Source organism: Vespa velutina, chromosome 20, assembly GCF_912470025.1.
Source record: "Vespa velutina chromosome 20, iVesVel2.1, whole genome shotgun sequence".
Taxonomy (NCBI): Eukaryota; Metazoa; Arthropoda; class Insecta; order Hymenoptera; family Vespidae; genus Vespa; species Vespa velutina.
Genome location: NC_062207.1, coordinates 795,152 through 818,324, shown reverse-complemented (window position 1 = coordinate 818,324; position 23,173 = coordinate 795,152). Strand labels below are relative to the sequence as shown.

General features: G+C 32.9%; 1 protein-coding gene and 2 long non-coding RNA genes across 3 annotated transcripts in view; 1 reads left to right on the top strand and 2 right to left on the bottom strand.

Annotated features, from left to right (window-relative positions):
* Positions 1-11,587: 11,587 nt before the first annotated feature.
* Positions 11,588-12,522, top strand: LOC124956179. The gene is made up of 3 exons (XM_047511652.1): positions 11,588-11,675; positions 12,038-12,398; positions 12,495-12,522. Exons 1-3 carry the CDS (start codon positions 11,588-11,590, stop codon positions 12,520-12,522), a joined length of 477 nt encoding a protein of 158 aa, XP_047367608.1.
* A 1,356-nt stretch (positions 12,523-13,878) lies between these two features.
* Positions 13,879-18,069, bottom strand: LOC124956147. Its single transcript, XR_007103123.1, has 6 exons — positions 17,934-18,069; positions 17,014-17,102; positions 15,802-16,229; positions 15,562-15,709; positions 14,843-15,231; positions 13,879-14,756 (listed from the first exon to the last, which is right to left on the bottom strand). It is a non-coding gene; the product is annotated as an uncharacterized LOC124956147 (long non-coding RNA).
* A 743-nt stretch (positions 18,070-18,812) lies between these two features.
* The window catches only part of LOC124956149, a 35,511-nt gene continuing 31,150 nt past the window's right edge, over positions 18,813-23,173 (bottom strand). Inside the window, exon 4 of the long non-coding RNA XR_007103125.1 lies at positions 18,813-23,128. This is a non-coding gene — a long non-coding RNA (uncharacterized LOC124956149). The remainder of the gene's footprint in view (positions 23,129-23,173) is intronic.

Here is a 23,173-nt window from a genome sequence, read left to right as displayed (position 1 = left end):
ATACTCATATGCATTAGTTTTTAATCTTTCGTATGTTGCCATAAAAAAATCGATGAAATGTTTAAATATCGTGATCTGTTCGTAACTTTTACAATTTTATATATGTACTATCATTTACTTCATAGTTTGTATGTTATCTTAGATTTATGAATTACTTTAATTAAATAAAAATGTATTTTTCTTTGTCATGTGTTATAATTTAAAAAAATATATAAAGTATATAATTTGAAAAGAACTGTAAACAATTTGAAAAGGATTTACAACGATTTTTTTTATTGTATCCGAGTCTCCCTTAATATGATTTATATGACACGACATCTCTATGAAATAGAACATCAGCGTTATACGAGGATTACTTATAATCGAAAATAAAACTGATAGTATGCAAATTATAGTGAGAATAATGAAAGTGAAAATGAATTTGTAAGAAACGTAAAAAACCTAAAGAAACGTAATGCCATATCCCAACTATGCAGAACAAATAGAGAACTCAAAACTGACTGATGAGAGGATATAGCAGAAAAAGACGATTTACCATTTAGCTTTTTTTTTAAAACTTTTCCGTGAACCGCAGGACCACAAGTACTTCAGGGCATAAAAGAATCGTTGGATTTTATAAAATTATATTTCACGATATTGATGGATAAAACAATATCGTATATATTGATGGATAAAATAATAAAAGATTACAGAATATGCAAAAAAGAAGATAAGTGAAAAACAGTTATCTAAAAATCAATTAAGCATTCGTAGTAGATGTAACACATGAAAAATTTATGGCTTTTATATTGGAATAATGCTTACTTTAACTTTTATCGCTTCGTTGGCTTTACTACAGAGCTATCTTTCATTTGTTCCTTAACACTAAACCTACCACGTGCTGTGGTATGACCGTTTTTAAAATTTCGTCTAAGATTTCCTATATTACAATGTTATTGTATCGCCATTTAACTTTATGACATTTCCTATATTAATATATGTACAAACCATTTTTTAATATTTGCAACATTTTTTATTGTTCACTTTCTGAAAAAAATTCACAGCCTGACTGGCCTATCACGAGTGGTCATTTGATCACTTGCACAGTTCATGTTATTTTTAACGAAATTTTCTGGAAATGCATTTCTAGAATTATTTTAAAAGTCTATTGTCTTTGTCTTCTATATTATCTTATCCACTATGTAAAAAAATACGCAATTCGAAAAAGTACCTAGCCATCTTTGTGCGACAGTACCATCTTGTGATCCTATCATTAAAATTCCACAGAGTCTATTACGTCTACAGAGTGTATAACAGAGTGAATTACGTGTTATAAATGTTGGTTTCAAAATGAACAGAACCAACAATATTTTGTAATAGGATTAACATTTGAACTTTTTTCTGTTTATGTATCCATTTTTTGCCTTCCACCAATTCGGTTTATATTTTTATATTTTAGTTTTTACTTTATTATTTGTTCATGCATCCTAAAAATATCTAGACAATCGAGGAATATCAATTTATTCGACGAAATATATAATATCGACGAAGATTGTTCGGAAAATGACATAAAAATCTAATAGGGGATTTATAATATTTTCAGAGAAACATCAGGATCGACAGGCTACACTAAATGAAATATTAGAGAAAAGTGTCGGCATTTTCCTTGATTATTGATCATAACAATCAATCGAGTAACTTAATGTGCATAAGAAAATGCATGGAATTAGAAGCATTTCGAGTGTTGAAAGCAACATGGGATTTATCTATTGCAATATTATATGCATTTATTGGACTTCTGTATACACACGGCGCACATGAGGCTAAAGACATATCATATTTATAGAACAATAAATGGAATCCAAAATTTTTCTCGACAACTATGAATCGAAATAACTAGATAAATTATAAGGTTTATTCGTTTTAACAATAGAAATCAACGAAACCAACTCCTACAAACCGATAAATTCGCTTTGACATCTGGCACAAATATATCGAGAGCAGAAAAAACTGTAATAAACCAAGACAATATCTTTCTATAGATAAACAATTGTTTCCAATGAAAACACGGTGTAGATGTATTCAATACATGCCCAATAATGGTACCTTCCATGGTACCTTATTAAAGAGATATCACCTCTACTTTTAGCGTGGAAAGATAAAAGAACCGTTACCTGATCGACAACTAGGGATTGACAACTAGGAATGACTTCCGTAAAAAGGATTTAACGAAATGGTATAAAAGTTATTATCAAGAAACCTAATACTATAGTAAATTATATAAAATATATGAGTGGCGTTGATCGAGCAGATCAATAAGCTTCAACATATTGTTTTCTCTGAAAACCCGTGTTAAAAAAAAAATCGTAAACATTTTTTTGGGCTTGGAAGTTTGATTGATTAATTCGTTTACTATATAAACTTGAGAAAAAGAAAAGAAAGGAAAGACCACTTACTCATTAACGCAATCTAAGAACAGTTGTTCATCAATGAAGAGAAAATTATCACCAGCCTCGTGATCGAGCGTCGACGTCAAGCATTAATGAATCCTGATCAAATGGAAAGATCCACGTTGTTCTGAAAGGAGTGAAAAGGGACTGTAAGATCTGCTCTAACTGAATTAAGACTGGCTGTAGATCTGAAATCTCAAATTATTGTAATATGTGCCCTAACAAACCGAGGATACATCTCGGGGATTGTTTTAAAAACAAAAAGAATATAATATTTAAAGTTTTGTAAAGCGTATAAATAAAATTTTATTATTTGTATACGTTTGTTTGAGTATAAATCATTTGAAAGTACTTATAAAACATTTGCTTAATATAACCAAAATCTTCTCAAAGTGCTAGTTCGCCTAAGTGACAAAGTTCTCGAGCGCAACGGGTTAATGTGTGCAATAGTACAGTGCGTAATATTTTACGAGTTGCTTGATACCATGGGAGAGTAGCCCGTACAAAATATTTCATAAATGAAGTTAATAGAAAGAAATGATTAAAATTTGCGAAAGAATATGTCAATATTCCTATGAAGTAATGGAAACTTTTTATATTTAGTGTTGAAAGTAAATATAACATATTTGGTTCGAATGGAGTATGTACTATATACAGAAAAAAACACAGAATCGGAGACAAACAATTTGCAACGGGAAAAGGGTAGATTACAGTTTGGAGCTGCATAAATGAAAACGGAGTTCGATCATTCAAATTTATAGATGATATCATGGACGAAAAATTGTATATATAAATTTTAAAACATTTTCAAGCAATTGCAAATAAAAATGAATTACAAGGCAACTATATGTTATAGATTATGATTCAAATCACAATGCTTAAAATATTTCACGAAAACAAATTAATTAAAAATCCCATCGCAATGTGCAGACTTAAAAGTTATAGAACACTTATGGGATTATCTCGAAGAAACAATTCGTTATCATCACATTTCTTTAAAGAAATATTTAAAAAATGATTTCTTAGAAGAGTGAAATAAAATGTATAGTACTGAAACAAGAAATTTAGTACATTCGATGCCACAAAAACTTTGAGCGTGTATACAATCTAAAGGGAACATTACGGACGAGAAGTCGCATATATGGAAGCGAGTAAGCCTTATGACGACAGCAGATCTGTTGGGCGAATTTGATGGAAGTTGCAATAATTTTGATAAACAAATAAAGACAGTTAAAATTCCTGAAAGCAATGTTGGAGGACGATTGTGACAAAGTCCTAAACGGATTGAGGATGAAGAAGAGAGCATTCAAGTTATTTCATTCCAGAATAGAATATTTGAGAATGCCGCCCGAGGAATTCATCGGGAAATTGAAAGCAATGTTTTGACATCGCGAACAGACCTCTCTAGACAGACCAGACATCTCTAAAGTACTATATATATATATATATATATATATATATATATATATATATATATATATATATGTAAAGAAAGTATACTTTCTTCAGGTTGATTTGCCGCGTTTTTCACGTCCCGCCCTTCCATTGTCCTTTGTTATTTACAAATTCTTTTGTTACCTACAAACCGAGTCGTTAAGATTTGGAAGAGAAACGGGCAGTAGGAAATAGAACCTAGAAGAGAGAAGTAGCACGAGAGTTTATAAGGAAATTTATACTAGATAATATATATTAAATAAAATTTAAATAGTGTGAATAATAAACGTAAATTGTCGTTTCTTTGTTCACAGAGAAATATATTTTCGTTTATCACCTCACCCAATAGATCCGAGATATTATATATATATATATATATATATATATGTAAACAAATTATCGTTTCGATAAGGAGTCCCCGCACGAATGACGATTTATCCTCTTTCCTCCTTTTCTACTACCAATTAATCGCCCTTTCCGAGCGTCTTCCTATTTTTATGTCTAAAGTACATCGCGATGGCAGGAAATATCTTTTACGTCAGTTATTAAAGGAATTCTAACACGAAACGAAAAATTACAACGACGCAATGGGTGTTGAGCCCGTAAAAGAGGAGAAAGAGAACCTTCCACCGTACCGCCTGATGCTCTTGCAGCCATCCAGAATGTGGACTCCCCTCACTGGACCTTCCAATCTTGGATCTTAGGACTCCGAGGTATTTGGAAATAAGGCTTCAGCATCGTCTGGAATCACTCTCCCAAGAGGTAAGAGAGCGTTTGCAACGTCGCTTCGACATTCTGTTTGGTGCCGATCCCGAGCTAGAAGAACTGCCCAGGCAGGTAATGGCCGAAAAGGCACAAGATCTCGTGAAAGCCGGAGCTCCTTAGGAAATTAAATTTGTTAAGGACCGTGTTTAATAAGATGTAACATATTTATACCGGATTTCACCTCGTTCGAATCTTTATTGCGGGAAATAGTAACCGCACAGCGACAAGTAGACGATACGCGGAGCGGCTCACGAGAAGCACGTGATTCATTAATACGCGCAGACGTGGACGCTGTTCCGACCTACGATGGACGAAATATAACGATAAATAATTTTATTCGAGCATGCAAACGCGCTCGTGAAATAACACCGCCAAATAGCGAGGCAACGGTAACTTGCCTCATTATAAATAATATCAGGGGTTTAACTTACATCATCGTAGAAGATCTGGAAATTCTTACGCTAGACGATCCACGCAACGTGCTACGCAGAAGTTTCGGTCGAAATCGCACCTTACAACAGTATATGGTCGAATTAAATAACATCTGCATGGAACCCGTCGAGCACATCTTGCAATACATAAGTAAAGTTAAAGATATACAGCAAGCAATTTACGAAGAAGAGAGACTTAAAACTAACGAGTTATCGGAAGAGAAAATTAACAAGATAGAGGAATTTACATTGGTAAGTTTCTGGTCTTCCGCGAGATTACAGGATAGAGATCAAACCAACTACGTATAGGGACATATTCGACGCATACGAGAAGGCACAGGTACATTATCTGATGATTAAGCAGGACTGGCTACATCATCAAAGATATAGATAAACCAAATTCCTTAGGGATAGACCGTTAAACAGTAGTACAATGGAGATTAGGGGTAGGCAGTTGCGAGAGATAAATTTTATGCGCAATGCAACAAGATCGGTCACGTGAAAGAGGAGTGCTATAAAACAAAATGGGAAAGATAGAACGAACCGCACGAATACTCAAGTAGGGATCATCCTCCGCCTTCCCCGCAACCCGCCGAAAAACACCGCATGCCTAATTCCTATGCTCAGAGGAAGGAATGCAAATATTGCCGAAATCTGGGTCACACAATCGATGAATTCCTGAAAAAGATGTGGCACGAAAGGAATTCGGGAAACGCAATGTCCTTGCCGGGACTAGACATGACCCGAGGAAGCACTACACAAACGCGTCCAGTGAAAATCGTAACTACAGAAATCCTGTCCATATCTGCACAATTAAACTGGAGAATAACCCGGAAACACCATCGGTGAAAATAATCTCCAAAGATCTAAAAAAAGAAACAACATTTTTAATCGATACAGACTCAGAACCAAATGTATTAAAAATCGAGAAAGCCGACGATGAAATCCTCGTCGACGAATCAAGAAAAATAAAATTAAGTGGAATTACCGACGAGATTATTTTGACTTATAACTCTTGCACTATTGATCTGTTTGAATATTTGGTGGAATTTTATCTCGTACCTTTTCTTTTCGATTTCTCAGGGTGGCATTCTCGGGACCGATTTCATCAACGAATCTGTAGAAATTAACTTTTTAAATAAAAGCGTATCCTGGAAAAACATAAAGATTCCATTTATTGCGCCAGAAGAAAAAACAATCGCAGCTAGAACATGCGATCTATTGAAAATAAACGTTTCAAACACAAATATAAAAACGGGCTACGTTCCATTATTAAACTTGGGGGATGGCATTTACGCCTGCAAAGCAATTGTATCTAATATCGGTGGACACGCGAATATAAGTCTTTAATATACAGAAGTATGTGGAAGAAGTTTAAGTTCCTACAGTCAAGATAGAAGAATTCGAAATGGTCGACGAAGCGAATGACTCTGTCTTAGGGCGTGACTCACACGCTTCCGACAACATAGAGAGTAGTTATTACGAAGACTCATGCATGCATAACATAAAAAAACAAGCAGAAAAAATTTTTCTAAACCGAGAAATATCTTTCGATCCCTCTTTTCTACGTACAAAACTTTCTCACTTTGAACGACCTTGTAGAACGATCTCTAAAATAGATGAAAATTATTTCAGACAAATACTAGAGTACATAAATTTAGAAACGTTATAAAAAGAAGAAAAAGGAGTAGCTAAAGAAATGATTAAAAACGCTTTAGACCTATTCCACTTACTAGGCAATAAATTAACACATACGCGATCTGTTAAACATGCTAGACACAACACCGATATCCGTGCGACAATATCGATTCCCGCCGATCCACAAAGAAGAAATTAACAAACAAATAAACGAGCTAATAAAGAATGAGGTGATACGACCATCAGTGTCACTCTATAATTCTCCTTTATGGATCGTATCAAAAAAGGCAGAATCGAACGGAAACAAAAGGTGGAGGCTTGTCATTGACTACCACATGGTTAACGAAAAAACAATTAAGGACCGTTATCATCTATCCAATATAACCGAAATTCTAAATCAGCTGGGTAGCGCTAAATAGATCAGCACTTATGACTTAGCTTCGGGTTTTCATCAAATTGAAATGAATAAAGACGACGCACAGAAAACAGCATTTTCAACCCCATACGGGCACTACGAATTTATTCGCATGCCCTTTCATTTAAAAAACGCACCGCGAACGTCTCAAAGACTGATGAATTCCGTTCTCTTTGGATTACAGGCAAGCGAACTGTTTGTTTATTTGGACGATATAGTTATATATTCGAGCTCCTTCAACGAACACGTCAATAAATTTAAAAAACTCTCAAATAGGTTAAGAGAGACAGGACTCAAGTTACATCCAGATAAGTGCAACTTTCTTCAAAAAGAAGTCGCTTATCTGGGACACATAATAAGCGCCTCAGGAGTGAAACCTGATCCGGGAAAAATCATTGCAGTAAAGGAGTTTCCGACCCCCCGAACAGCAAAGAATATTAAACAATTCTTACGGCTAGCAGGATATTACAGACGTTTTATTCCTAACTTTTTCCGTTATTAGCCGATCTCTGACGAATCTGTTAAAGAAAGACGTCCCATTTAAATAGGAAGAGAGTCACGACCTTTAGTCACCTAAGGGACCTCTTATGTAAGGAACCTCTCCTTCAATATCCTGACTTTTCCAAACTATTCCTAGTAACTACAGACGCTTCAAAATTTGCCATAGGCGGAATTTCGAGTCAGGGAGAAATCGGGCAAAATCTGCCCATCGTTTACACATCGCGTTTATTAAATCAGGCCGAGCAAAATTATTTAACATTAGAGAAGGAATTACTCTCCATAATATACGCAGTCAATCATTTTCGACCGTATTTATACGATAATCAATTCAGTTTGGTCACCGACCATAAACCTTTGGTCTGGCTGAACTCGATAAAAGATCCAACTTCAAGATTGATCCAATGGCAACTTAAACTAGCAAAGTACGATTATAATGTTATTTACGAAGCAAGGAAAAGAAACGCAAACGCCGATGCCTTATATCAAAACCACATAGATTCATATAAACAAGTCCTTCCGATAGCAGGGGCCAGCACGAGTGACGAAGATCTTTATGAACCAAGAAATAAACGATTTACTTTTAAAGAGTCCCACGAAAAACAAAGCATTGACTCTTCGGTAACGCGAAACGAAACGATTCAGAAAACCTTCACTACATACGACATGACCAATGTAACTCGAGACAAAGACAGAAATGATAACGAAACGTCAACAGTCAACGAAAATGAAACAAGCAATAAAGAAGAAACGTACGAACACATCTTAATTCAGGAACTATCTACGCACTAAACGATGAGTGCTATCTCGATGCGGACGGTAGTAAAAGCTATTGGTCCACATTATCTACAAATAGTTGCGGATTTAATAATTATGACGTACTGTATGAGGGGCCAGCGGTAAAACTGATACCCGCCGAGTACAGTAAGGGTCCGACACTGTACATATTTACGACGCAAGATGTCACCATTACGCTCACACGCACTAATGATTTCTCATTGGGCAGGTATATTCTGTCACGCACAGAGCAACCAAAGATATTCATACTAAAAACATTTCTTGGTAGAATTTTCAAGAGTAAAACAAGACCTCTGTGGAAATCTAGACATGTTCGCATATGTAAATTCTAAATTCATCTTCGTAGAACGAGACATCAAAACGCAACTAACCACTCTATATATAGACATCACGAGACAAAAGTGCACCCTGGAACAAGTCTTGAAAATTGCACTTTCACTATTATCCATCGCACCAGATGAAAAAGCCTATACGATAATGAAGAAACCTGGATATATGGCCATTTCCGTAGCCGAAGTAATATACTTAATTAAATGTATACTGACCGAAGGAAAAATAAGGCAAGTGGAGGAATGGCACAAGGAACTTCCAATTACACACAAATTGTGCTTTTGTTAGAACAACTTATAGGTGATTTTCGTGATAGAGCATCTTTAACACTAGAACTACCGACCGATCAAAATGACCAATTATATTAATTGTTCACAAGATTTTGTCTTGAAATTTTATTTAATATTTTATAATAATGTTATGACTTTTACTAAATTCATGTATTTAACATATATTATAAATTATTTTGATCGTTCACTTCAATTTTTCTGATATATATGTGATATACTGACCGGTCAAAATGATTGGCGCCAACCAATGGAAATTCCCGGCAAAATTACTGCTTTGAAATCACTGGGTTTTCCCTAATTCTCGGAATTTTGTAATGTTTTGTGATACTTTTTTATTTTCTTATTGGTAATTGTTGTATACAGTTGAAATACCTACACTCAATACAGTATTCAGTCATTTTTTTATTGGCAGTTGTACACGGTTGAAATACTTTTAATATTGTGGACAATTGTGCTGAATATATTTCTTTCAATTTATAGTTATCATAGCTTGAAATGTAAGTAAATTGTGAATATTTTTATTATAATAAGTATATAATATAAGTAATATAATATATTTAGAAATTTTATCCAGAAACTTTACCCTAGAAATACCGAGACGTCCGAAAATACCTAAAATTTTAGAAAACATAACAAATATAAGAGAAAACTTTTCGGATATCGACCAAGGTGATTTTGACCCTGAGATTGCACCAAAAGATATTTCAGAGGATCAAGAAGAAGTGTGTGTTTCCTCAGACAGCAATAGTGAAGAAGAGAACATCCTGAATGTACGTAGATCAAGAAGACTTTTGAGATTGTCGTCATCTTCGGATGAGAATGACCGTCAACAAACTGAAATTGCTCCTGATGGAACTATCTGGACAAAAATAAAAGCTAGATCCACTCCAGGAAGGAGATCAATAAATAGCATTTTCAAAGCAGTAATTGGACCCACAGCATATGCAAAACGAAGCATAATGAAGGGCATAATGTAAGTAGTGCTTTTTTTTTATAATTAATCGACAAATGATGGATTATATTAGAACATGCACAAAACTAGAAGCTTTTAGAGTTCTTGGTGAAAAATGGGATCTATCTCAAGAAAAGTTTTACGCTTTTCTTGTAATTTTATATGCACGTGGTGCTTATGAAGCTAAGAATTTGAAATTATCTTATTTATGGTCTAAAAAGTGGGGACCAGCGTTTTTTTCGAAAACTATGAGTAGAAAAGAGATTATGGATATTTTAAAATTTATCCGCTTCGATAAAAGAAATGAACGGAGTGTACGAATGCAAACAGATAAATTTGCATTGATTTCAAATGTTTGTTATTCATTCATTGAAAATAGCCAGAATTGTTACGTACCAGGACAAAATATTACAATCGACAAACAACTATTCCCAAGCAAAGCGAGATTTGGATATTTAATTAAAAATTCAGTTGACGTCTCAAATTTGATTGGTGAAATCAGATTAATTTAATACTATTGAAAATTGCGTAAACTTAGTAAATGTTTTAGAATATTTAAGAAAAGTCAAAAGCTTGATGTAGTAAAATGTTATTAAGAAACCAAAATACATTCAAAGATATAAAGAAATTAATGAAGAAGAAATAGATGACAATGAGGATTATCCAATAATTGTAAAAGCAAAATGCAGTTCGTTGGAAGAAGCCAATAAATTGTGGGGAGCTGAAGAAGAGAAATGCTGAAAGTTCTGTAGTAAAGAAAAAGATTCTATTGAATACTGGGTGAATGAGTGCGAAATGGTGAATAGAATGGAGTTACAAGTAGCAGAAGTTTTCAGTGCTAAAGGGACGTAAGAAGCAATAAGTGATTAAAAGGAATAATTAAGAAAAAGAGGGATATTAAAAAAAGCAGACATGGAATAAAGCGGACAAAGGTGTGCTAAGTTAAGAAAAGATGTGCAAGGTGCAGTAAAGAATGAGAAAACCAAAACACTTGATCTTAATGTGGAGGTGATATAATTTATTTTAACGAAGTAATGCATATGTAAGTTAGTCCAAGCACTAACATGATAGCGGAAATGAAAATATGATGTTTGAATTAATCAGTTCAATTCTAAGATTATAAACTGATAATGATAAGAAGCAATATAAAGATTATATCAAATGAGATTCCACTTATATATTCATATCCTATTTCAGGACCTGAAATAAAAACTAATATAAATATAATATAATATAATATAATAAGAACTAATATATATAGAATATTATTAATGGAAATTTATTCATGAAAATAATAAAAAAAGTATTTATTATGTAATCTATAGTAAAAGTGTTAAATGTGAAAGAAAAACATAGTTAGTGCAACATATAAATATATTTAAACATAAAAGAAATGTTGAAGAACGATAATCCATGTGAAATAAAAAGTGAGCACTAACCATCAAATTAAGGAACAATGAATTTTATAAAGATTTAATGCAAGTAATAATTGCTTGTAATATACCGTGAAGTTATTTAAATAATCATACACGGAAAAATTTTCTTGCAAAATATATAGAGCATTCGCTTCCAAACGAATATGTCACTTATTTTAGCTTTTTACCAACATGAAAAAGTTAGAAACAATAAATTTACCGCCAACCAATTCAACAGAAATATATTTAAATTATATTAATGGTCTGTGCAATATATCTGGTAATTGTGGCCAAAAAATCAAAAAGGAAGCAAGAAGTCTCAAAAATTTTGAATAATATTTTCGTTGTCGGGCCGAAGGAAGTACCAGAATGTTGGAGTAAATTTAAGTATGCATCAATTATATCATGATTTGGAACGGTCATTCTTCGCATATAAGTTAATTTTTATATCAGTACCACTGAAGAGAATTGCATAATTCTCAAATAATATTAAACTATTTAAATTATTTTATAGTCCAGGATATACATACCAATTTCAAATATATTCTGGAAAAAAATCAAACGCACCATGTTTAACACTAACAAGTCTTGTAATGAGCATGTGTAACAATATATCCTATAAAGGCCACACAATTTATGCAGACAATTGGTATACCAATACCAATTTAGTTGAAAAATTAATTCCTTGTAACACTCATCTGGTAGAAACTATAAGAAAAAACCGAAAAAGAATATCCGTAGAAGTTAAACTAAAAAAATTAAAACAAAACAAGTTGATTGCAATGCAAAATAGGAAAGGGATTATGGTTCTTAAATGGAAAGACAGACGAGATATTTTAATAATTTCCACAAAACATTTGGCGGAAACAGTAACTGTATGCAAAAATAATTACACACGTGAAAAACTAACAGTAGTTTTGGATTCCAATATAGGAAAATGTGCTGTAGATTTGACCGATCAGATGATAGGATATTCTACACCACACAGAAAAACCGTCATGCGGTATATGAAATTTGTTATCGAATTATTATTAAATACATCAGCTACAAATATATAAACTGAAAACGAAAAAGGAAAAATAAATATCTCTGACTTTAGAATAGAACTGTCAATGCATCTCACATAGTGCCGTGATGTAGAAATACTAGGGCCATCAAATATATCTATCCGAAGAAGAGTAAACCATGAAATGTTAAAGAAGGTAGGACTAGAATACACGGTGCGAAAATTTTACAATGTTAGCAAAAAAATTTGGCAAGTTTTAGAACAAAGAGTGCTAAAATTCAGACAAAAAGATATGTAAATCCCAGATTGTATTGATCAGCTACATTTATGTTTGAAATGCTTTAGTGCAATATATCGATAGATAGAAGATAAAAATTAATTTTTCATTTTTGATTTTAAGCAAAATAAGCAAAATTGTACCCCGACTGAAGTTCCTGTAAATTGTGATGAAATAAAATTATATTATGTATAATAATAATTAAGATAAAAAAAAAAGTAAAAATAAAAATTCAAATGACTGCTCTGAAAGAGTCATTACAAAATATTCAATATTCGGAAAGATTTTAGCATTCATAAGATTTGTACAAATTAATAGATTTTTGCATTTAATAAATAATGATACAGTTGACAATACAGACTGTACATAAAATAAAAGTTATAATAAATTTGTTTATTCATAAATTCAAAAATGTATATACATGGATGTCGCCATTAATAAATCATTAACGCAATTTAAGAGACTTATTCCATATAAACAATATAATCCAACCTACAAAGATATGGCATAATAATTTATAAATGAAATGAATCAGCGTCAAATTATTGCTATTTTCAATAAATTATTTTATATGTTGAAAAATAATATACGTCGCCTAAATGTTTTTAACAATAATTAAAAATAAAACTCATGGAACTATGCGTTTTAATAAAACCAATATACCGAGATTTTATCGGTACAAAATTAAAAACGGGAAAATATAACTGAATCGAGAAAATAAATGAAACGTTTATGCCATTTCTACAAAGTACAAAACTGCAGAAATAACTGATTGTAGGCAAGAATAAACCCAATTCAATCGTATTTTGAAACCAAAATATGTCACTAAATATAATAAAAGCATGATTGGAATTAATTGCTAATTTCTTTTCGTATTATGATATATAATATATAAAAATATATAGAAAATTTTTCTTATATACATTCGACAAGGCACTTTTTAATAGATATATACTATACGAAACAATAAATTAAGAAAAAAAAACAAAGTTATATTGAATATAGAATAAATATTATAGAATTATTATTAAAAACTGCACAATTAGTGGATTACGAAAAACAATTCAGAATAACTTATCGAATAGCAATAAACATCACAAAAACTATAAATGCAACATTGGACTCATTTTTCAAAGAATATAAAAAAAACAAGAAGATAAAAAACAATTTATCAATATCAAAAAATAAATAAGAGCTTATAAAATTAGTGAAAAATATAACAAATGCATTGAAACAACATGGAAATACAAAAGATGCCAAATTGTGTTAGATGTACCATGCTGCAAAGATATCATACGATTATTAATTTTTTTTAAATGATAGAAATTAAAAATAAGCGTTTCTTCACAAATTGAAATAAAATGTTACTAGTATTTCTGGGCTAAAAATTATTTCATTTTACTGGATGAATTGTTCTCGATTATTGCATCTAAAGAAGAGATTATGATATGTTTGATTATATTATAACGTTTAAATGCATGTGCAAAAACATATTTATTCAAATTAATCAGATTTTATGGTTTTTATAATAATTAATTTCGTTAACATCCACATAATTGGCACACGTTCAAACATGCATAGTCAAAATGCTGCAGAAGCCAACGTGTGAGTGCCTTCGTCACCAATTATGACAACCAATCGCATTTAAATCACACTGCAAAGAGTTGTTGCATGACTCGTATTAATTAAATGACTCATTAATAAAACAAGAAAATACTATCCTAAGCTAATGAAACTAGACTATGCTCAATAAAAAAACAACTAAAACTATACCATTCAAGGGTAAATGCAAAAAGTTAATTATTAATGGCTATTCGTCAACAATTAATACAAAAAATTACAACCAGTAACTCATGTCAAGTCAAATCTTTCATACTCGACATAATATATAGAGGAGGGACTTAAATTTGTTCACTCACTGCTTAAGAAGATCCACGATACCTTCAAAACACTCGCCCAGTTGTAGCTCGAAATTTATGTAAGCTGTTCCATAATAGGTCCAAAATGAAATAAATCGACGTAGATGGAAAATGAATTAGATTGAATTTGTAATACATTGACTTAATGACAATGCAAATCTGAAAAAGGATTAAACACAATTTTTATTAAATTTATCGTAATAAAAAAGATTTGTATTGGCTATTAAATTTAAACATTTATTTACCAATATTCTTCTACAGAAGTGTAATAGGTCCTTGACCATCTTCCATGATGCACTGACTCAAATGCGCAATAATTATTTAATAATTAAGAGGCAAACAATGAGTTTAATTCGTGAATATCTATTACTTGTTTTATATATAAGTATCTACAGTATATCTGATTGCAGAGAAAAAAAAAAAGAAAATTTTATACGAACAAATATTGACTCTATGACTGCTTTGGACCCAAATTATTTATACACACATATTTCTAAGTTTTTTAACATCATAAAACGCAAACAAATTTAAATTAAATAAAAAACATTAACAACAAATTTACTTCACAATTACTTTTTTACTTTATCGAAACAAAGATCGATTCATCTATGGCTGGAACAACTGCAATCATAATCTGAAAAAAAAAACAATATTAGTATCATTGTACAGTACAAAAAAATCGTTAAAAGTATATAGTCAAAAAATAAAAATATATTTGAATTCTTACTAATAAAAAGTAATAATGAAATAAACAAGAGCATTATAACGATAATAAAATGAATTAAAAAATAACATCATCTACGAATCACAGTATTGTCTAAAAAATATTAATAATATTCACGATGCTAATTATTTTATAATAAAAATATATAGCATAATTATTAATAATTATGATAATTTTTAATTATTCTAAAATAAAATGTAGTCAAATTTTCACTGGAATAATTAACCAGCAAATATTTACCCAACAGAAGAATAGCCGAGAATGTTATTACGAGTAGGTATCGTATCATTCTGAGAAAGAGAGATCATCTATACCCATCCCTGCTATAAATCTCTCATAAGTTCGTACACGAAAACAAATTTCCGAGAACGATTACTGATATCATTTCCTAGGACGTAATAGAAGAATTATTCATATTTAACATACTCTCATACATCAAAACATACTTGACCTTTTTTATTAACAGCACACTTAGCTTACCTCGGCTACATAAGAAAAACAGCAAAATATAATACACGACCTTCACTGGGTTTCCAACTTCGTAGATTCATAGAATTTTATGTATTATTGTACATATACAAAATATGTATGTATGTTACATATAACATATAGTACCCAATATACGTAGTATGTATTATAACTTATAAACGGTAATATGCTATTCTTTTGACAACAACATAAGCTCTTACAAAATGTCCTTTCTTGTCTTTCAAATCCTACCATTTTCTTCCGACCTATTTACATATATTTATCCTTAATTTATATTATAAATAAGATAGCATTCGCTGTCTTATGTATTATATCATGCGCTTGACAATAACAATTCCGAACGAAACAGGTCACTCGTTCGCTGATATGACAAAGAAATGTCTTAATTTTGAGAATTCTACATACGTACATGTGCGTATCTGTAATAAATGTATGAACATACATATATTTATCCATGACGAGCTATATACACAACGCGTACGTGTAATATATGTATGCATATATATAGTATTAGTATTCATGTTAGTATTTATCAGGAATATACACACTTGTATATATATTATATGTACGATATATTAAGTACGTATATGTATGTACACGAATATATACGATTTAGATAAAAATCGAATATAGCACATAATACGATCAATCAAGATTAATAATTGATAAATTGTTATATTCCGTTCAACGAGTCATCAGTAGAAATAAACATGCGTGATCAGAACAGAATCGTATTTACAACTTTCAGACCCTTCTTCAACAATCTGCCAGTAATCCGTCATCCGTCTAGTAAACCCGAGAAATTGAAACTAGCTAATAAAAACCCATTTTCAATCCTAAATTTTACAGTTGACTATCAATAGTAGTTTAACAGCCAATGGCTATTGTCCATCGCATCTATCACGTGCCTAGCAAGCGAATGTTTTGTTTATTTTTATTCGACTTTTTGAAAAGGACACGGACTAAATTATCTTAAAACAAGAAAAACAAACATACCACAAAAATAAAGGTCAGAAATTCGAGAAAAATAAGACGCAATAGCACGGCGATGAAAACATGTAAACGGTAATTTTATTTTCGCCAACATTTCAGAAACGCAATATTTTCTTGACTTGCAAACACTATGTCGTAGAAATCCCATGTTTGGTGATCGATTATGTATATTGGACGAATAAGTAACTTAGAAAAAAAAATATTAATTACCTGTAATTACGAGATGATAAAACTTCGTCATCACATACGGATTCCAACTAGTCTCAGCGATGCCGGCAACAAGAATGACGAAGACCTATCTATGGAGCACCACATTTTAAACATTTTATACTAATATAAAAGCAAATAATAAATCGAATAATAAGTAAAATTATCTATGTAATAAATCTGAATATCTCATGTAAATATTCTCAAGAAACAATATCTCTATCTATTCATTTTTATCTATAAGGGTTTAATAATATAGTTATAATAGTATAGTATAGTTAAATTGTATAATATAGTTAAAATATTATATAATTAAAATAAAATATTAGAATTCGGTGTCATCAGAAATGTTTAATCGATTTCTGAAAGAAAGTGATTCTTTTCGTGAAGAACTAATAATATACTAATGAATAACGGTGTCTCTATAAAAGAATAATCTAAAAAAATAAAGACTTACACAAAACTTTCATTATATACAATGCATTTGTTCGACATTTAATTTTTTTACTGTGATTCTTTTTTTTAACTTCATCCTCTACAAATCGATTTCTTTTTCGTATATATAAACAGAATTGTGTAATGTGCAAGTTATAATATTACTTCTATAATTATACTATAATATATACACAATTAATATTATATATATTCAATTATATTATTATATATATACTAAGAATAACATATACTTATTAAACATATGAAAAGTTTTATATATAAAGTAAGAATTTCTTTTTTACTGATGAAATAAAACGAAATTTTTAAAATACAGATGAGCGTTAAATATAGTTTTAAAGTTATATAATGTTGCAGAGAATTAATGGCAAAAAATATGCAAAACGAAAGTTTTAATAAATTAATGTCCTAACCAAAAAGAATAACTAATCTACTTTCTTGGACCAGTATTTTTATACATATATACTTACCTATTTTTGCTATATATGAAGAGAAACAAAAAATAAAACACCTGCTCTTTGTTCAAGGTTACATCATGAAATTATTTCTACTTTCTTCTACCATCTTCTTCGTCCTTACAACTGATAGTAACTGACGACACTTCTCGTGGACCTTCAGAACTGAAATAAGCATAAACAAATAATGAGAAGAACAAAGAGCCCAACTGATTGGTCGCACATGCGCACCAAATCACTTGTCGCACACATGCCCGCACGTACACGCACGCGCGCATGTTCTATTCAGTCGACTTGTATGCTCTTTATTTATATATATGTAAGTGTGTGTGTATCATTCTATGTATGTATATTTACACATAGAAATGTATCATTATATATGTGTATATTGCGTCGTTTGAGGAGCAACTACGAGAGCTTTTCTAAATACGCGTCTCTACCAGAGATTAGACCAGCGATAATAATTGATTTGTACAAAGAATCTTTTCCCGTCCTTCCTAATCGTCAGAGTTATAGATTAACTGGTCGCTATGAATAAGAGTCAGCACAAGGCTAGGATACCATCAGACTTTATTAATGCAAATTAATGGGAGAACGCGCATTCTTTTGTAGGATCCCGTGGAGCTTGTTAGGTAGATAATAAATATAATGTGAATTACAGTTATCACAGTATATTTGTTGAAATAAGATACAATTGTTGCTCTATATATAATAACGTGTACTTATGTTGTTGCTGTTTAGATTTAGGGATAGAATTGGGGATACCCCCGATTGAGGCATAGCCAGTGATAATGATAAGACTCGATTATTTTACTGCTGAGTAAAAATGCTTTGATGCAATTGCCTATAGACTTCTCCCGAACTATTCACGAATGCATTAATGAATTAGGAAACGAAAATGGAAAGAAAGGAGTTTAAGTAAAAAGTGTTAGGAAAGGGAAATCAATATTCTTATTGATCGTGAGCGTGTCAAGATAATTTATTCGAAATGTTTAAACAGTCTCATGTGTGATCCTTTATCCTGGTGACCGTGTGGACTCATGAGAGTTGCATTGATATTTGAAGGATAAACGCCGGATAAACTCTTGGCTCGTCGCACCTAAGAGTCTACTTTCACAGTTTATTTATTGCCCATTTCGACATATTATTGAAGACTAGATACTTGACTAAAAATGTCCAAACTCGAACAAAGGTGGTAATATGTTTTTGTCTATGTTCATTCTTAGCGAGTATCCAAGGAGTTCCTAAAAGCAGATACTTCAAATAGTAATATATATATGACCCTTAGGAGAAAGTACTGTGAATAAGTGAGGGATACACGTGTACGTCACAGTATATGATACACGTATACATAGACATATATAATAGAAAGATATATTTGTGTGTATACACACACACACACACACACACACACACATACACACCCACAATAATTCATTTTTGTATATTTTTACATCAATGTATAATGTATTACATAAAATATTCATATTGTTACGCTATTAGTCTCCATTTCGAAGAACCCATCCTTCATTGCCCTCTAAATCACATAAGATACTTAGAAAAAAATCTTACAAAGAAAAATGCCTGTTGACTTATAAAACACTCGTTATAAGCATTTTTAAGAAAGAAATAAAATAAAAGAAGCTACAGTAGCATAACAGTAGCATAAGTCGCAAAGTAACAAAAACCTTATTTATTTTCAAGTGAAATTCATGATGATATTTCAAAACAATATTAATTATTTATATAAATGTACTAATTAGATTACTCTATGCAATGGAATATTTTTTAAAACATTTATGTACTTATATTAGAATCAAAGGATATCTGGTTCAAAGACATATCCGTCTGTTGGGAAAGCTCATGTTTTCTCATAAACATAAATTTGTAACTTATGTATTGTATTTACATTTTATCATGTTTTTATTTTTAATAAATAACAATTATAGTAATGATAATAATGATCTACAATTTTAGAACACAGATATGAAACGGAACATATGGTATGTAAACTTTGAGGTTCAAAACCTAATCTTTCCAGCTCACAAAACTCTACTTTGTAGATGATCAATAAAAAGCAATTGTTTATGATTTTCATGCAAGTGAGATTTTCCAAACAGCTTAACTTAACAACTTTGTTTATGATAATATATGATGATAGTGATATAAAAACAAAGAGTAGTAATATTTTGTTTTTTGTAATAAAATGTATGTAATACATTTATTGTCTTCAGAATTACTGGTGTTTGTATTCAAATTTGGCAATTTCATTTAAAACACTCATAAATCTGTGTTTATTGTTTATTGAGGTATGACCATCATCTACAATAAATGTAACCAATTATATAAAACATATAATATACAATTTTCAACTCTTTATTTTGTTTCAAAAGTACTATTTGACAAATAAATATACACATTGCTTTTGACTAGACAAGGATTAGATTGACAGTGAACATTTTAATTGTAAGTTAATCTATTCTAGTATGATTTTACATATGCTATAAGTAACAATGCCTATTTTCTTTGCCGAATATATTAACATGATTTACGTTTACTATTAATTGACTTGTACTTATATCTAACTGACAAATTTTTACGATTGTTAATAGATATTTTGTATAAAAATATTTTTCTTTTGATAAAAAAGTATTTTTGATAAAATAGATATACATTTTTTAGTTTAAGAATGTTCATTAAACATGGTTTTATAATGATTTACGTAATCAATGAGAACTGGCGTAATTCTTGACCGATTTTGATGAACGAGGTCGTATTTTAAAGACGAAGAATTAATCTAGGTCATAATTTTTCTGAATTTTTGAGAAAGTTTTATTTTATCATAAAAAATCATGTTAAAAATAGTATTTTTTCAAGAATGGTTTATAAACAAATAAAAAATTTTTCCAGAAATTCGACAAAGATTTATGGTAGATTCATCTTTAAAATAAGACCTCCTTCATTAAAATTGGTCACAAATTACTCCTGTTCTCGTTGATGAAGTAAATGATGTTTTCGACATTTTTCGCGATGAAAAAGTTTAATACTAGAAATTTGCGGCGGAAGAGAAGCTTGTATCCCCTCTTCTGATCATTATATACACGATTGAATGTAGTATGTTTATATCCGTGAAGTAGTTTGTCTATATGCGTAAATAGAGATTCTATAAGCAATGTATAGCACATTGGCAAGTATCTAGATTGATAATTAAAGAAATGCCAAGACCTCCTCCGCAAAGATAACCACCTCTGAGAGCGTAGGTTCCTGTGGCTCATCAGTTCCCGGTTCTCCTGGGAATAGTTCAGAGAGGATATTCTCCAGTACCTCATCCACCCAGGTTTCTGTTACTGATGGGGCATATGGCCTTCACAAGACCAGCTTGTAAGGTCTGCCCCATGGATCCTCCTCTATGGAGTCCAGCAGGTCCTTCCATAAGTTCTTCTTGGCTTCCTTGATAGCCCTAGCCAGTGCCCTCCTTGCATACCTTGCATACTCGAGCGTCCAGGCACCGTACTATTTCCTCACTATTATTTTCTTTCCTGGCTCTGGAAAGTTTCCTTACTGTAGCCGTCGCAACGGCCCTAAGGTTCGTTAATTCGTCTGACCATCAGTAAGTACTTTTACTACCGCGGGTTTGTCCCCTCACCCGGAACATGGCCATGTCGCATGCTTGCTTCAGTGTAGACTGTGCCCACTTCACCAGCTTGTCCACACATTCCATACCACACTTTCCTCGCACATAGTTCCATCTGTCTACTCCCCTGAAATGAGGGCCGCATCCAAGTAGTCCTCATTCAGGGAGTTAATTTTCCAACGAGGGGGCTTTTTATCTTGTAGGCGAGGAAATCGGACCTCTGCCTGTAGCTATATCTAACATACAGGTGGTCCGACAGGGACTCAGCCTCATCCACCCTCCAGTCAGAGAGGCGGACGCCGGCTGCCTTAGTTAGATCTACAACGCTCGACCCTTGCGGTCGAACGCACGTGGTACAGCCAACCCGGCTAAGCAGACCCAAGTTCACTCTGTTGGCCCAGACGCAGAGCAACTCACCCCTGCGGTTACTGTTGCCTTCCGGGTCCTATCTGCTGAACCGGGCATTAAAATCGCCAGCCACCAGCGCTAGGAGAACGGGGAATGTTCATAAGAGCTCTTCGAGCTTGTCAAAGTGTCTACTAAACATGCTAATGTTCTCGCTGGAAGGAAAGTGTACCGAAACTACCAGCGAGTCCTCCCATTTAACGGCTACGTAAAAAAGACACCGACACACCTGGCTGCAGGGTATTCCATTCTCGCCCACAAGCACCGTGAAAAGTGAAGTCCCTCCTAGGGATGAGAATTATCTCTCATCCCCCGGAGGAACCCACTATGGCTCTGCAATGACCGCAATCTCCACTCTGTCTTCGCTCATGCGCTGTGCCAGCAAGTCCTGCGCACGGCGCGCGTGGTTTATGTTTATCTGTAGAACAACAGAGGACATTGTCTATAGACCCTCCGCTTCTTCTACATCTACGGAGGTGCACGATTCACCGTGTTTCACCTCCATGTCTTCATCCACACTTTTCTCCCCGGTCGCTTTCACAGTCTTCACTGCAGTTTTTTCCACGACCTTATACGAGTCTTTCTGGATTGTTTCCTCGCGAACATTTGGTTCACTTCCGAATACCTTGTCCACCCATTTTCTGGGAGGCATTACCGGGCACTCCCAAGAACCGGCACGATGCTTGGTCGGCTTCCAGTCGGCATCTACATAAATCGGGCACGCTGTCTTGTTTGTACATGTTTTGGCCAAGTGGCCCGGTTTCCTACAGACTAACACAAATCTATCCGAGGCTTTGTAGCCGGGCACATTGCCGCGACATGTCCTCGCGCAAGGCACCGGTGGCATCTGAGGGGCCGCTGTCTAAGTTCTTGCACCTTCGCTACTGTCAGTCCCAAGACTATTCTGTCCCTCTTCAGGGCCGCCTGGATGATAGGCGTCGGAGCCGTGACAGTGGTCTCGCCTAGTCTACCCCTGCCTACCCTGATCTCTCTCACCTTAATGAGGTTGGGGTTTGTTCCGGGATGCAACTCCAGGAGTGCATTCCTGATCCAAGTACCGTTAGCGGCCGGATCTAGTCCCTCCAACCTTATGGTACTCGTACGCAGGGGGTGAGTGACCTTTACCTCTGGGACGGAACTCCTTAATCTCGCTTGCCCCTTTGCCTCGTATCTACCATATAAAGTCATCTGTGAGGTTTCTCCTAAATGACATACC